Raw genomic sequence first — 16,908 nt, 5'->3', positions numbered from 1 at the left:
GTAGGGTTTCCAACGGCTGATTTTTCGGGAGTTGATCACCAGGCCATTCTTCCAAGGCAACTCTGGATGGACTAGAACTTCCAACGTTTTCAGGGACTCCTTGGCACACAGTAAGCATCCAATAAATATTTGTGAAGATGGCTGGTGAGTCTGTTTGAATTAAGGTCCAGGGTTCTTAACCCCTGGGCTAGTGCCAAGATTGCTGTGAGTTTCATGTTTTCTCTCCGGAGCCCAAAAGTACCCTTCTCATCTTTCGCCCCGCCTCCGCATTCCCACGTGCCGGAACTCTGACGGCAAAAGTGCTTCCGGGGTAGCAAAGGTCAGCCCGGCAACATGGCGGCCCCCTTGGAGCTTAGTTGCTGGGGAGGTGGCTGGGGGCTCCCATCGGTGCACAGCGAGTCTTTGGTGGTAATGGTGAGGCCGCCTTGCGGGCCCGGGCGCGGGCAGAAGGGGCGGGGCCAGAGGCACGAGGCCCGCTGGGGCCGGCTCGCGCGGCTTTCTACGGTTCCCTGCGGCGCTCCAGGGCTAAGGCCGTCCGGGCGCAGTTCGCTGCGCCGCCGTGGGCTTCTTTTTGTCGGGGAGTTGCAGCCTCAGGGGCCGGCGGGAGAGTGGTGGCTGTTCAGCTGGGCTCTGTGTTTCCTCGAACTTGCAAAGCTGCCCGGACAGTGGAGTCAAAGCCCGAAGCTGGGGACGCGCCCGCCCCAAATCTCTCGGATCTTTTCGGCAATGATGTCCCCAAATCGGGGTCGCTGGTGCGCGGGCCGCCGGCCGGAGGCCGGGGGAGGGACGCGGCGCTGGCGGGGCCCTTCTGCTCTCCGGGGACGGTGGTGTGAAGTAAAGCAGCTCTCCATGTATACATTACGTACTGGGTCTGAAATGTTTTACTGTAAACTCTGTTTCAGGCTTATGCCAAGTTTTCTGGCGCACCCTTGAAAGTCAATGTCATAGATAACACCTGGAGAGGTTCAAGAGGTACCGTGTAAACTTTTTAACACCCGTTTCTGCTCTCTTCAATTTTTTTCCATTTAAAGCCACTAGGCATATAGCCACTGGGTACCTTGGGGTTTTAATTTCTTCTTACCGTGCCTTTGGCTGTATGTCGCTTATGGTTTGATCATTCTGAGTAATACCTCAAAATGTAAGCCAAATAAGTGTGGAAATTATGAGAAATGAAAATGTTCTCCAGAACTGCTCTTTGTGAACTTGCAAAAAAAAAAAGGTAGATGGGTTTACTCATTTTTACCCCTTCAAATGTGCAATTGGTATAGTTTTTAGGAGATTGAAACGTCTTCAGAGTAAATGCTTAGTTGGATGTAAACTGTTTTCTCATTATAGGAGATGTGCCAATTTTGACAACTGAAGACAGTATTGTTTCTCAGCCGGCAAAAATATTAAACTTTTTAAGAAAACAGGTTGGTGGTTTCTTTTGAACAAGTAGATTGATGATCCCTGTATGTTATTTAAAAAAATACATACTAAGAGTTTTGTTTGTGTTTATATTTATATATTGCCACCTCTTTAGCCAGTTGGAGATACCTGGGATTTTATAAAAATAGACTTGGGAATTGCTATTCTAAAGCATGAGTTTCACTGTGATTTGAAAGTCATAGAGGGAAGTATAGTTAATTTATATTTTTATGTACTTTGCTTGGATTTTATTGAAATTTAGATATAAAGCAGATTCAATTTAGCCATTTCACTGTCACATGTATTGATAGGATTGTCACTTTAGTTACACAGTTGCTGCACGTTCTGTGCTGTATGTGACACCTGAGTTCGTACCAACAAGCGGTTATCTGTTATTTTATAAAAACACTTTATCACCTGATAAAGCCAAACCCACTGCCATCGAGTTGATTCCAACTCATACCAACCCCATAGGGTTTCCAAAGCTGTAAATGTCTGCAGAAGCAGACTGCCATGTCTTTCTCCCATGGACCTGCTGGTGATTGCGAATCGCCGACCTTTCAGTTATCAACTGATAGTTGCAGTTAGATAAATGTTTCATGAAATAATGTATGAGAAGTTTTTAAACATAAAAAGATTTATTTAAATGCAGAAGTTGTAATTGTTTTGCCAGTGCTTTTTTAAAAAAGAAATCCCATGTCAATTGAATTTTGAACTTTTCTAAATTGGAAGGCTTTTTTGGGAAAAAGCAACCAATTAGAACTTTTTCTTTATTATTATTGACAAAAATAATAGCTTTTGTTTATTAAGTGCATACTACATGCTGTGCACTGAACTAAGTAATTAACAAGCATTGAGATAATAGTAACTAATAAAAAGTCATCACTAACATTTTTTGAGCTTACTGTGTGCGTGAGGCTGTGCTATGAACCTTATGTTTATCAAGTAACAGTTTTTACTGGATTTATATATCTCTTTTTCTTCTTTTAATATCATGTTTGCCATCTGTGAGGAAGAATAGGAATCCTAATTTGTTTAGTTTCACTGTCTTTAGGATGTCCTTTGACTTCTGAGGTTCTTTGGTTTAATGTTTTTTTAATAGAAATACAACGCTGATTATGAACTCTCAGCAAAACAAGGGGCTGATACACTAGCTTACATTGCTCTCCTCGAAGAAAGGCTTCTTCCTGCAGCGGTGAGTGTACATAAATATGACAGTACTTTAGTGACCTGGTTGGAAATGCATTTAGTCTATTGAGAAGAAAAATAATGAAAAAGGCTTAAAAAAGAGAGGAAATTGCCTTTATTAATCTTGATTCTTTAATATTACTGTGAGATGGGATTCTGTTAGATAATCAACTAGTTTTGTGAAACAAAGTGAAAGATAATATCATTTTGGAAATAAAAAGTCTTTGTGGGAGATGGAGCTTGTTGCACCACTGTATACAATTGACTGAACTGTAAATCATTTGTTTGAGCACCTGCTATATGCCAGGCTATATTCCAGGTGCCTGGGATATAGTAGTCAACAAAATACATGTTTAAAATAATATCATATTACTCTTGAGTTATTCTAACTGGAAAATTTGTATGAAGTCACTTTATGCACATATTTTTATAAACTATCACATTAATTGAGGGATTGGCCTTTTTATAAAAGAACATATTTGTAGTGTTTTTCCCCTTCTCTTTGCAGCTTCACACATTCTGGGTTGAGAGTGACAATTACTTTACTGTGACAAAACCATGGTTTGCTTCACAAATACCTTTTCCCCTGAGTTTGATCCTGCCTGGAAGAATGTCTAAAGGAGCACTGAATAGGATTCTACTGACCAGAGGGGAGCCTCCCCTCTACCACCTTCAAGAAGTGGAAGCACAGGTATCGTCTGGGCAGCTTTAAAAGCAAGGGCTAGCCAGAGAAGGGACAGAAGAGTTAGCAGAGATGACTACCTCTAGCTGCCTGCCTAAAAAGTAGTTTCAAAGCATCTTTCCTACCCTTGAGATGTATTTCATCCTTATTAGATATACAGAGATGCCAAGGAGTGCCTAAATCTTCTGTCAAAGAGATTGGGAACATCCCAGTTTTTCTTTGGAGATACGTGAGTACATTCCCTTAAAAATCACTTTGATATTTTGAACAGATATTCATCGAGCATTTATTCAAAGGAAGTCCCCTTGTCCCCCTAAAAGCTCAAAAATTTATTTTGAATAGCGTTTTATGATAGGAAAACTTTTCTGTAGGTGGTAATTATCATAGACTTAAGTTGCTTTTCTTACATGGTTTAAAAATTTCTTTAATTACTCCTTAGGCCTTCTACCTTGGATGCTTATGTGTTTGGATTTCTTGCACCTCTTTACAAAGTACGCTTTCCTAAAGTGCAGTTGCAAGAACATTTGAAACAGCTTTCCAACCTGTGTCGCTTTTGTGATGACATCCTAAGCAGTTATTTTAGGCTTAGCCTCGCAGGTAAGCCCTTTGCTCTTTAGCTAATGTTCGTTTGCACATTGAGTAGATACACCCTGAGATGACATAATCATATTTCATTATTTACTTTAATGAAGAAGTTTGTGTATTGTGTTATAGCACTCCAAAAAAATTGCATTTTCCAACTTCAGTTTTATTCCCATGTTTGTTAGATAAGTAGATACTTGTGTTTTATCTATTCTTCTGGGTTTTATACGTGTCTTGATTCTTGGTCTTTAGATATTGCCCCTTTGAAGTGGGTCATTTTCTTTTAAAAGACTAATCACAGATATTTATTAAGTTGCTGCTGAAAGATAGCATTTATCCTAATACAAATGGGCAATTACTTTAAATGATTCTCACCTGCTGCTTCTAGCATTTTCCTGCGTGAACAGAAATCAGCAGCAGATTGATTTTGGTGAGGTACACTCCCATGATTCCACTACTTGAAAACTGATTGCAGCAGACCAGAGGTATAGTAAATAGAGGGCACCTGTGAATTAGGACATGCTTCTTTGGGGGAATGTGGGACCTTGTGCTTAAGTGATTGGGATACTAAATTTATACTGGGAGAATTGGCTGAAATTTTCCTTTTAAGAAGCAGAAGCCATAAGGAGAGCTAGCTTAGGTGGACAGTTTATTTTTATGATGAGTTATGCGTTTAGCATATAGGGAGGAGGTGGTAGTTTGAGAGTCACGAAATTGTTTAATTAGCCAATAGTTTGGAGATTTGAGCCCACCCAGAGGTACTTTGGAAAACAGACCTGGCGATCTGCTTCCGAAAGGTCACAGCCTTGAGAACCGTATGGAACAGTTCTACTCTGGACACATGGAGCCTCCATCAGCTGAGATTGATTGATGGCAGCTAACAACAACTGCCTTGGTACTGTGGAGTGGTGGTTGCCAAACCTGATATATGACAAATACAGAATCTTGGGTTCTACTCCAGACTTACTGAATTAGAATCTGTTAAGAGTGGGTCCCAGGAATCTATTTTTTTCATATCCCCCCAAATATTTTGGATGCCTGGTGGGTAACTGGGAGTCAGTACTGTAGAAGTAATCCAAATAGTTGTAATCAAAGACCTATTTGAAATGGGTGGGGAAAAGGTACAACTTAAATTTGAGGGAAATGAGAACTGACATGCTCATTTACTAATGACTTGGGCTAACTGCATAACACTTTGGCCAACAGTATTAGCTTAGAGGACAAATTGTAGTCCTTTTGTTAGGGTTTGGTTTTGGAGCATTGCTGTCCCTCTATCTTTGGCTTTGAACACAGAATGGTTTTTTTTCTTTGTCTTTTTTTTTTTTTTTGGAGAGTGGGGCACTTGGGAGGGTGAGTAGACTCAAAATTCATGCAATCGGAACAGCTTTAAGGCTTTCAAAATTTCCTGTCTTTCTCTGATTTCTGTCCTGGCTTCTTAGGCATCTCTCCTGCTGGACAAGATACGGTAGACGCAAATCTGCAGAAACTCACACAGCTTGTAAATAAGGAATCCAACTTGATTGAAAAGGTCATGTTACTTTGATCATTACTTTATAGTAGTTTAGTATTTTTCTTTCTGCAGTTACTAATGCAATTTGGATCATGCATTAACTTTATCCTTTTAGTTTTTCTTTATTTTTTTTAGGTAGTTCATTTTTCAGGAAGCTGTTTATACATTTACTAAAGTTTTATATAATACAGTGTTTTGAAGCCAGTAATAGCCTGACTGCTTTGGGGAAAGAGTGAATAATGGTACTGAGTTTACATTTATCTCACAATCAGTACTTCTTGCTTGTCTGCCTGTCTCTGTCGCTGTCTTTGAAGATGAGCATTCCTTGCGATTTTAAGCACCCGTGCTTATCCTTTCCTGTTGGTAGCATTATGATGTCTTTTTTTTTCTTCCACATGATCTGTTTTTTTTTCTCCTCATCCTTCTCTGTTCTAAACGTAGCCTACAATTTTTCACCAGTGTGGATTTTCTGCCACTTTTGGGGGGTGTTCATTCGGTGCAAGAGAGATTGTGGAACTGGGTAGGGGAGAGAGCCTGCATCAGAAATCTTAAAGGTGATTCTAATTGGAAAAATTCGAGAAGGTTACTCATTTTTTCCCAAATGTCTGATAACTTGCTTTTTTTCTTGTATAAATGAGTAATATGTTATTCTTCTGTAAACTAATGGGGCAATGTGGCCTGATAACACTGGCTAATAGTTTTTGAGGTCCAACTTACAAGCACTGTGTTATGTGAGCTTTATGAGAGTTATATCATTTAATCTGCACAACAGCTCCTTGTGTGCAGGCATTGTTATCATCCTCATTTTACAGGTGAGCGTACTGAAGCTTTTGGAGTAGTTTATGCCATGCGTCCATATTCATTCAGCTGACAAGAGGTAGAGAGGGAATTTGAACCCTAGAAATCTGACTCCAGAGACTGACCTAAAGCTTGGGTTCTGTGATTATTCTTTCCAGCAGTAAGCTGACTAATGAATGAGATTATGTATCAATTACTAGTAGTCCTAGTAGTCAGGTTTATAACTGTCATTTTCTGGAGAGGCTCTTTATCTTTTTTGTAGTATTTTATGGGTGGTTATAATTGGAGGTGGTAAAATTGTAAGGGTCCATTATTGAAGTTTTGGTAAATTTTGGTAAAGCCTAGTCGTCTATCTAATCCTGAGCCCATCTCATGGGAGGAAATAAAATATTGAGTGTTAAGTGTGGATAAAGATCATTTGAACCATTTTAAACACTCCTCTGCTGGATGAAGGCTATCCAGTGTAGTTTCTGTTTTCTCTGTGTAGCAAATTCATGACAGACATGGAGAGGGAGCCATGAAATACCTACATATGCAGGAGGTGAAACCCAGAGTTCCTCTCACCACTTTGTACCCTTCCATTGTGGATCATCATCAGTATGGGAAAGTTTCCTGACCCCATTTCAGTCAGCACCCTGCCCCCAACCCCAGCCCTCAGTCACACCTGCTGGGTGAGTGGAGAGTGTGGTACATTGGTTGCCATAAGACATTAGAGCAGTGAATCTATTGGCCAATGCTGTACAAAATTTGGAAAGAAAATGTACAGCTTAAAAAAGTTATGTTTGACTTAAAAAAGAGTTATGTTTGAGGAACTCAGTTCTTGCAAGAAAAAGAAAAAGACATCTTGACACAACTGATTCAGTTGTTCACTAGGAATACTTTTTTTTCGTTAGCCTTTTCTCTTTCCTACAAATCTTGTGTACCACTGCTGAAACATTTCGTCTGTGCTTTATGAGAGCATTTTGAGAACCTGGGAAAGTTTTGAATGCTATGGACATATTCAAACTCTAAAAAAGCCTTTCTATAAGTGGGTAGTAAGATGCCATTTTCTTTTGGTTTTGTGTGTTTTATGGCAGCTGCTTCCAAGTCTGTTATGAAATCAAGCCGATAGTGAACTCAACACCAGGACCTGAGTCTTGCAGTCTGTTTGTGGGGTATTCTGGTTAATGGGTAGTTCTCAGTTAAAGATGAACTCAGTTCTGAATAAAGCCTATCCTAGTGTTCCCAGGGTTGCTAATGTGTTCTTCTTGGGGGAAGTCTGAGGCTCTTGGGCATTTTCTTAATATGGCCCTCATCAGTTCCTTTCTCCAGGGCATGCTTTGTGACAACAAACTGATGCAGTATTGAGAAGATCTCTGGATTAGGCCTAAAGAGTTCATCCTCTTTTCCTAGCTTCCCTTGGCCTAAATACCCTCAGCTGAAAAGAGCTGACCTTTCTGAATAGAGTACAGGTCATTTTCGTTGAGGGAATGATGTATGTATGTGTTGGAATAAGGACACCTGGATTCAAGTCTCAGCTCTTACACTAGCTTTGTAACCTGGAACAAGTTGCTTAACCTTTCTGAGCCTCATTTTGCTCATCTGTAAAATAGGGAGTGATTGAACCTGCCCTTTCTAACTCACAATTGTGTTAGGAGAAACAAATGAGGTATTGTACACGAATGTACTTTGTAAACTGTGAAGCTTAGTGTAACGGAAGTATTACTTTTACAGTTAATATTAGAAGACCTCCTAAACTATGTCACACTATGGTAGAGTTCAGTAGAGTATTCATTTTATGAAATCAGTTCTGTGAAGGTATCAAGGATGAACCACATTGCTTTTTTCAGATACTGAGTCAGCTGGTATTTGAGGTATGACATTTCGAATTCTTATGAGACTATTTGCAAGGAAAAAAGGTTTCTCTTGCAGTCCTAGAAACATATGGTTCTGTACTTGTCTAGGCTGTAGCTCGGATGGGGAGGCCACAGTCCACATCAGTGGTGCCACAGGCATTAGTCAGCTGTATCTTTTGTACTGTCTACAGATGGATGACAATCTTCGCCGAAGTCCTCAGCTTCCTCCTCGGAAACTGCCAACACTCAAATTGACTCCAGCGGAGGAAGAAAGTAATTCCTTACAACGGGTATCACCCTGACAGTCATCATACTTCGTGCCCAAGCTTTTGCCTTCAAGTCATATGATTGTCACAGTGATCTCTCAGACTGAGTGTGTTAAGGCAAAAGGAAAATGCTGTTCATAGGTATAAGGAGGACTCTAAAACAACAGGAGTTTTCTGTGCCATCTGTTTTTTTTTACTAGGAAGCTTGTACTTGTACTTGGCAATGCATTTTAAATAACATCAAAGTGAACACTTTGGGGGAAAATACATTGTACTGTATGTGTATATATGTATATATGTATGTGTTAAGGGCGGGGGAGAAAAACCTGCCTTAATCTTGGCAGATTTTTACCTTTGGTTCACACATCACTGACCAAAACCTGCTGTTCTTTTCTGAATGTGCAGTCTTATTTATTCAAGTTAATTTATTCAATTTATTAATTTTGTTTTCCTAGATGAGTCTGAGTAATATGTGGCTATTTGGCTGAGATTTTTTTCTTTTGTTAGAAATCTGATGCTTACTTTAGGAACTAGTAAAATATTCATCACTTCAATAGAAAAGCCTGTTCTTAACTTGAAAAAACGGCAATGAGGAATGTGCTTTTTAATAATGCTCTTGTAAATCTAACCTTTTTGGGGTTTAGTACCACATATATAAATATTAATGGTGGTTATGTATAATATTTATCTGACTATATGCACTTCAATTTAATGTTAATATTTGCTTACGTGTCCAATATAGGTTAGCAGTGGCTTTTAGTTTATTGGGCAAAGGTGCCAGCTTTAGACCTATGTATTTGTACTACATATTTAAGTCTCGTTATCTCTTTCTTGGATTGATTCCAGGAGAACTGAATGTGTTGGTTGTCATTGTTATGCCAGGCTATAAAGTCTTAATGAAACCTGCCCACAGCCACTATTCAGAAGGAACCCGCAGCCAGAGCAACAGAAGTACATACTGTGCACTGGATCCTAGTTCACCACCATCTTGGCTCAGATCAGTATTCTTTTTATAAGAAGCAGAGGGACATTAACCTGTAAGCAAGGTACACATGAGCTTAATTATGCTTGCTTACTAATCTGTAGTACACAATTTCACATGGGTTTCACCACGTTGAAACCCACGTGAAATTGTACACTACAGATTAGTAAGTAAACACAATTAAGCCTGTGGGTACCTTGCTTATTTGGTTATCTGTCCCTGATAAGAAGCATTATCAGGTAGTCAAAAGTTTTATGACAACCAATCATTTTCCATATATTTTAACTACAGTTCAGGGGTTCAAAGGAATAATTTAAACAGTGTAGACTTTTAAGAGTATTTTCTATTTATTGGTTGCTGAAATGTTAAAGGATTTGCTGTGTTGGTAATTTTACTTATAATAGAAACTTGCTTAGTGGCTGAGGTGCTTCTGTTGTCCCAAAACCACTTCTGGGTTTTTAAATAGGGCCATGTTTTCGATTAGTGTCTTAAAAGATTACTATGGTGCTTAGCAAATCTTATCAAGTCCTGCAGAAATTCACATGTTGAGAAAACAAGCTTTGTAGTTAAGAGACTCATCTCATTTGAGCTGAGTGGAGCTCAGCTGTGTTTGACCCTCACCCTCCCAATTTATTCTGAACTTAGGTAGCTATTTACGCAGAAGTTTTTAGGTCATTGTAGATATTTTTTCTTGAAAGTTTTGAGTAAATGAGCACTGAGGTAGTCTTAAATCTTGTTCATCTGTGTGGATGCTTTTGGAGAAAGTACCTAATGAGTTTCACATTATTTCTATAACAAGCTAAGTGTGTGTGTGTGTTTTGTGTTAATCTTTAAAGTCAGGTTATTAAAGAGTCTAACAGTCTGAAATCTGGATGAATATTTTATACTGACAGTCATGACCGTGGGACTTTACTGTCCTCTAGGTTGATGTATATGGGAGAAGGGTGGGTAGTACCTTAATCAGACATCTGTTTATGCTTTAGTCAGGGTTAGTCATTTTCAATTATATTAAACCTTCCAGAAAGCATTTGAAATGGCTTAAAATTTTTAAACACATGAAAATAGGACAATTAAAGTTAATTTTTGGGGAAAAAAAAATTAGGAGAAAGAGATATACCAATAAAATTGAATGATAAATTTAACTCCAGAGTTCTCCATGGGCAGGGTCAAAAGATAATACTGGCTTATGTAAGTTTTTTCTTTCAATAAAACTACTGATGTCCATGAGTAAGAAAAATGTGTTTACATTTTTACAAGATGTGGAAGATTATGTTCTTAAAATGCACAGATGTGATCCCAAGAACTATAATGTTTAATGCCTTGAAAATTTTTATCAAAAGAGGTCATTTTAGAATAATTCTCTGTTCTTTTTAGACAACTAAAAAAAGAGGACAACTAGATTTATTTGATTTTTTGGTTATTGCTGCTTTGAATTGCCAGTTGGAATTGACTGAACGGCAGCAGGTTTGTTTGTTTTTGGTTTTAGCATTACGATATATGGTAGTCCATGATGCTTCCAAACCCCCTTTCCTAAGTTGCAAAGTGTGATTTTGATGACGGAGAATTTGTATGTTGGGTATTTAGGTGAGCTTTTCTGATAAAGCAAATGAGATGTTAGGAAGCTATACCCAGTGCTGTCATAGTGACCCCATAGGACGAGTAGAACTGCCCCACAGAGTTTCCAAGGCTGTTAATCTTTATGGAAGCAGACTGCTACATTTTTCTCCTGCAGAACAACTGGTAGCTTTGAACCTCTGACCTCTCAGTTAGCAGCTGAGTGCTTAACCACTGCACCACCAGGGCTCCCTAGAAAACTATAGTGAGCACAAAACATTTCAGGGACCAGCCACACATAATAGGAAGCTATTGGAAAGGAACAGATTTTCAGAGTGGGCTGAGGGCTTGTGATCATCTACGAAGATAAGTTTGCTGGGGTAACTGGCCTACAGTCTGAAACAAGATAGTGTAAGCTGCTTTCTTTTGAAGGTGATAATAGAGGATAAGATAAAAGGGAATATGTGTTTATATTTGTTGGTAGTATAGGATTAGGAGAATTGGTCAGATATTTCTCATAGGATGCCGATCTTTCATCTACAGCTATCCTTAATTATGACCATTCAAATAAAAAAAACTAAAGAACATTGAGGGTGATCATTCCTCAAACCTTTTTTCTCCTACAGTAGGTTGGAGAAATGAGTCACATTTCAACTTAGATGTATTGTTATTCTTTTGGGGGTATCTGAGGGTTGGTATTTTACATTAAATCCAAAAGCAAGCTTGTTGATTTCCGTTTATAATTTCTATTTAGCATTGCTGGATATATTAACAAGGAGCCCTGGTGGCACAGTGGTTAAGTGCTCAGCTACTAACCAAAATGTTGATGCTTCGAACCCACCAGCTGCCCTGTAGGATAAAGATGTGACAGTCTGCTTCCATAAAGATTTACAGCCTTGGAGATCCTATGGGGCAGTTCTACTCTGTCCTGTAAGATTGCTATAAGTTGGAATTGACTTGATGGCCCACAGCATATATAGTAGCTTATTTCATTCAGAGTTGAGTTACGATTTTCAGAAGCCTGCAAAAGTGGTAAAAACTAAACATCAAAAAAGAGGCAGAAATTGGTAACAGTAATGGCATCTCAGAAAACCAATTTGTTTAGGTAGCTTCCTATGATGATAGTGGTATTTGAATTTAGTGGTATTTCCTTTAGAGCCGCCTCCAACCTCAGCTATTAAATTTTTGACAGTGTTTCATAAACTCAAATATTTTAACCCTTTAAAACCAAAAGATAAATGCTTAAATGTATAGCCAGGAAGTTGAGTGGGTACATGGGATCTCTTTGCACTATTTTTGCAACTTCCTGTGAGTCTGTAATTATTTTAAAATAAATTCCTTTTTAAAAAGTAAATTCAATAAAATCGGCTTGTAATTATCTACATAAATTATGATTTAAAATTTAACATTCCAAGCACAGTTTTTGAAATATAAAATAAATATAATTTCATTCTTGAATTTAAAGGCGGGGGGAACCCTCAGGTTTATCACAAATGCTTATCTCAAGATCTTTGCCTTATCAAAAAAGAAAAACAGCTTAAAACGAAGAACTCTTTCCCTACAGGATATCGAACATTGTAAGGTTTTACGTTTCGGATTGTATTTCTTTTTTCCCAGTTGTACGTGTGTTTATTTTTGAGGATGAAATACTTTTGAAACAGTTTTCTCTGCATGTGATAATCCTCTGCCTTGTGCTTGTTTTCTGTCTAGATGTACAGTGTGGTGAGATGTTCACTGGGAACAGGCTTTAATGAAGAAGGTGGACATGTCTGTGGGCTTTTTGATTTAAGCTCAGAGGGATTTAATAATGGATTTTGTCATAGTATGCTTATATTAATTATTGAAATCTTGAGCAGGGCCTTAACTGTGAGAACGTATGTGTATACTTCCGCAGGTAACCTTTCTTTGCTGGTGCGCACCAAGAAGGATGAGGAACACTTAACAACAGTATAATTTAGGCCACGATGGTAATCTTTTGTATGTGTTCTTGGCATTAAGAATTAATTTTTGCCTTTTTTCTTGTTCAGCTCTGTGTAATTTACTTTTTTTTTCAATGCTTTTATGTTTCTTAAACAGGCTATTAAGAAATTTGTTGTTACATGAAACCAAAGGTCAATAATCCGTTATTCTCAAAGGTTTACTTGAAGTTTCATTAGATTTTCAAAATGCTGATTTTCACAGAGATGTAAGGATGGAGTTTTTTATGTTTTGTTTTAAGGCTTTGCAAAATAATTTAACCCAAAACTCCTGTCAGGATAAAGTGTTTGCCTAGGGCCCAGGCTGTCTGCCCCGGACTGAACGCTATTGTGATGGAGGTGAAGTATTCCAGCAGTTACAAAGGGCACAGAAATTATTTGTTCTAGTTGTGTATGCCCTAGATTACTCATGAGAATTAACATTCCTGAACAATGACATAAGAAAACCGAAAGGGTATCTTAGAGTTGGAGGTTTGTGAGGAGAGAGAGGACTGTTGTAATGCAAGAGACTTCAAAGCAAAAGAAACCACTTTTCAAAAAAAAAAAAAAAAAGGGAAGGGAGAAAAACAAGTCTTCTTGTGTCTTTATCATTAATAATTTGAAAGATTTTTAAAAACCGTTTTTTAGTTCCTTAGAGAAGCAGTTCCTAAAGGTGGGTGTTTTGGCAGAAAAATTGTTCTGATGTGAATAGGGAGTCCTGGGACCAAGGAAGTTTGGGAAATGCTTGGGCTAGACAAAGGTACTTTACTGTAGGCTTCTCTGAGCCTTTGATATGCTAATATGTAGTTTAAACCTCTAAACAGGTTCTCTATTTTATATACCATTTCCCTAATTTATTTTAATGCTGATCTCTTTTTTAAAGTAGGTATCTTGTGGGATTTGTGTTCAGAGAAGTACACTTAGGGAAATGCTGCCATATTGTGTTTTTGTTTGCGCTCTTCTCTCTTCGCAAAAGCTTCCTGTTCTGATGTCCTTCTAGTGAATGGTGATAAAATAGAGACATGTTAGGACTCTCTTGGGCCCTGAACCTGAGAGAGGGGTGGCTGTGGGTGTAGATAGATTGTGTTATTTAGGTGCATGTGGAGCCCCTGCTCAGTCCAGCCCCTCTAACTAGAGCCCCTGTCTGCCTGGAACAGCTGTGCAGGTATCTGAACTAGTAGTTTCAGAGGACTAACCAGTTCTCAGGCATCCATGAGACAGATATGAAACCAACTTGGAATTCCAGAATAGTTTTCCAAGATTTTCTGGATGTGCTTTAAAAGAACCAAAAGGCAGTGTTTATAGCACTAAAGTCACATACAGGCCAGTTACGCTATATATGTGTGTATGTGTGTGTGTGCATATATTCCAGCAATTAAAAAGGGTACAAAAATTGTTCTGTTGGCCAGATGGATACATATATAATGTCACATAAAGTTAACAGTTGCGTCAGTGACAAAGCAAAGGAAATTTAATATTTTTTTTTTATCCTATTCTTGAAGACGTGGCCTAAAAAGGATCGTGTGTATGTGCTTGTGTGCATTTTCTAGGGAAAGTGTTCATAGTTTTCTTAAATTCTTGGTGGTATCTATATCCTAAAGAATTTAAGCCTCACTAGATCTCCAAATTTGAGGAGGCTAAGTATGTTTGATTTCATTTCAAAGTATAAAACCAGATCACTGATCAGGCATAAGGATGTTTTTGCTTGTTTTCTACAATATGTATACTTGTGTATTTGGAACTTTATGAAAGGAGCCCTGGTGGAGCAGTGGTTAAGTGCTTGGCTGCTAACTGAAAGGTTGGTGGTTCGTACCTACCAGTGGCTCCTCAGGAGAAAGACCTGGTGATCTTTACATCCTAGGAAGCCCTGCGGAGTGGTTTTCACTGTGAGCTGGAATCGGGTCAGTGGAACACAGTATCTGTGTTTGATAGAAAGTTGTCTTGAGGTTTGAGTTGTGGTGTAACGGTGAGCATCTAGCCACAGGAAGAGCAGTTGGATCTTTGTTCTTTCCGTTTTCTTCCTGCAAATTCAGAAAAAGCCTTTTAATCATTTAGTTTACATATCCCAGATCCTTGGAAATCAAGAAAAATGACTTGCCAGGGTTTGCATTAGGTGTCAGGGAGTCATGCACTGTTGAGAAGGATGTATTTGCCATTCTTTTTTGGGACCATTAGCTAATTCTGAAATCCTGGCGGCTTTATCTCTTGAAGAAGGAGGGTCGTATCAGGTTGTTAAATTTAATGCATAAATATTAATTTTTTTTTCTGTTTTGACTCTATTTTTTATTTCACAAAATAGGAAACAATGTCTTTAAATTTTTGTATTCATTCTGACGTGGAAATTTGAGGTGTTTGTAATGTACCTTTAACTTTTTAGAAGATTGACAGGGAAGAAGACAAGAAATAATACGTTTATGCACATTGCTTTTGTTTCACCAAGCCTATTTTCAAACGGTAAAAAAGTTTTAATAGCTATTCTAGTGTATGAATACTATAGTTTTATTATAAGGTAAGCAATCTTAATGTTGGCCATAATTTCAACATTGTAGCTATGCCTCATGTAAATATATTTTACTCAGAGACTACGTATAAGTAACCAGAAGTGATAATGATGATTAATGTTGTAAAGAACTTACTCTGGATAAATGAGAAACTGAATGTAATGTCAAAATAGCTATTTTCTCAATAAAATCTCAAATTGCCTGAATGTTTATTGATTATTTAATATTATGTATTCCTGAAGTGAATGCTTTCATTGGCAAGAATTTTTTTGGTGGTTGGAAATAGTTATTCAGCACTGGGACTGAGCTAGATAGAGGGTTCTTTTTACGTCCATTCTTTCTGTTACGCATTGATACCACTTGTGTGCTAAGGGAGCATATGATAAGAGTTTAGAGGCCTGCTCTCTTGGCCACTTGGAAGAAAGACCTGGCCATCTACTTCTGAAAAAACTAGCCATTGAAAACCCAATGGAGCACAGTTCTATTCTGACCTGCATAGGGTCACTATGACTAGATGGCAACTAGTTTTTAGTTTCTCTAGGCCACTAACATGTATGATCTCAGCTCACAGAACTTTTTAGGGCAACATGTTTTACTTCCTTTAGGCTCTATACATTTCTTTTGAATTTTCCCTTGGGTCCAGCTAGATAGTCCAGTGATGTTCTGTTTAATTGAATGAAAATCATAGACTGAGAAAAATAATGTAACATTAACTAGGATAGAAGATATTCATGTTTTTTGCTGCCTTGTTTATGGCATAGGGATACAGGTGTATAGAGAGTCCTGTTATTTATAGCTGTGAGTCACCTAATGCCTGAGGTGATGGGTGCCTTTTTTTTTTTTCTTTTTAATTGAGGTTAATTTACATATAGCAAAATGCATAGACGTTTCTGAGTAGAACTGTTCAGGTATGTATGTATATCTCTTATACGAGAAGCCAGCTACATCTTTGTTGATACTTTTATCTCCAAAGAACACAAATCTTAATTACAGATGAGCTTTTGGTTCCAGATAAAGGGTCCTTGGGTGGACTGAGGTGGTTAGCAATGATCACTTGGTTTCTTCAACAGTAAGAAAAGAAATGGGATTATGGAATAATGGAATTCTTTTGAGGAGAGACAAATTGTTACCAGTCACCAATCTGACACAAAGGGTCCTTGTCCTTTCCTGAGTAAGAATACATGTGAAAGACAAACCATATCTTCAGCAAGCTTTATTTTGCTTGAGTCAAGCAAAAGGAGTCAGCGGGGGACTAAGCCTCTCCAAAAGGCTGACTCGAAAAGGGAAGCAAGGCTAGGGCCTATATGGGTTCGGTGGAGACAACAGAGTAATGAATATTTAGTGGGCTTCTTTCAAGGGGTGGGTACTTCTCAGAATGGCTGTGCATGTTAATTAGGTTGTGCACACATCTGGAATCCAAGATGGAACTTGCTGATATTCAAGATGGAGTCCTCTCAGCAGTCCTTGGCATCACTTATGGGATTTAGCGCAAGCACACTGATCTTTGGCACTACATTGCCATCTTCGGAGGTGTGAGGAAGGTTAAACAGTGATCATACTTTGTTCTGCATATGAAGGAGTCTGTAAAGGGGGAAGGGACTAGAAAAACACTAAGAAGGAGATAGTAATTCAAGGGTTGTTCCAACCT

At 38.4% G+C, this 16,908-nt stretch overlaps 1 protein-coding gene across 4 annotated transcripts; it reads left to right on the top strand.

Moving 5' to 3' along the window:
- Positions 1 to 288: 288 nt before the first annotated feature.
- MTX3 (metaxin 3) lies at positions 289 to 13,358 on the top strand. Of its 4 annotated transcripts, none has more exons than XM_003408114.4 (9): positions 289 to 414; positions 903 to 972; positions 1,336 to 1,412; positions 2,510 to 2,602; positions 3,104 to 3,286; positions 3,430 to 3,506; positions 3,717 to 3,874; positions 5,299 to 5,387; positions 8,194 to 13,358. In XM_003408114.4, the coding sequence occupies exons 1-9, from the start codon at positions 334 to 336 to the stop codon at positions 8,302 to 8,304; spliced, it is 939 nt and encodes a 312-aa protein (XP_003408162.1). In that variant the 5' UTR covers positions 289 to 333; the 3' UTR covers positions 8,305 to 13,358. The 4 variants fall into 4 exon arrangements, with proteins under 4 accessions (XP_003408162.1, XP_023401353.1, XP_064129637.1 ...); XM_023545585.2 differs by lacking the exon at positions 5,299 to 5,387 and adding an exon at positions 4,248 to 4,344 and having other exon boundaries at positions 8,194 to 8,306; XM_064273567.1 differs by lacking the exon at positions 8,194 to 13,358 and adding an exon at positions 4,248 to 4,344 and having other exon boundaries at positions 5,299 to 5,391.
- The last annotated feature ends 3,550 nt before the right edge of the window (positions 13,359 to 16,908 follow it).

This window comes from Loxodonta africana, chromosome 2 (genome assembly GCF_030014295.1).
Source record: "Loxodonta africana isolate mLoxAfr1 chromosome 2, mLoxAfr1.hap2, whole genome shotgun sequence".
Lineage (NCBI taxonomy): Eukaryota > Metazoa > Chordata > Mammalia > Proboscidea > Elephantidae > Loxodonta > Loxodonta africana.
Note: the sequence above shows the minus strand (reverse complement) of the source record. Positions and strands in the feature narration are given on the sequence as shown.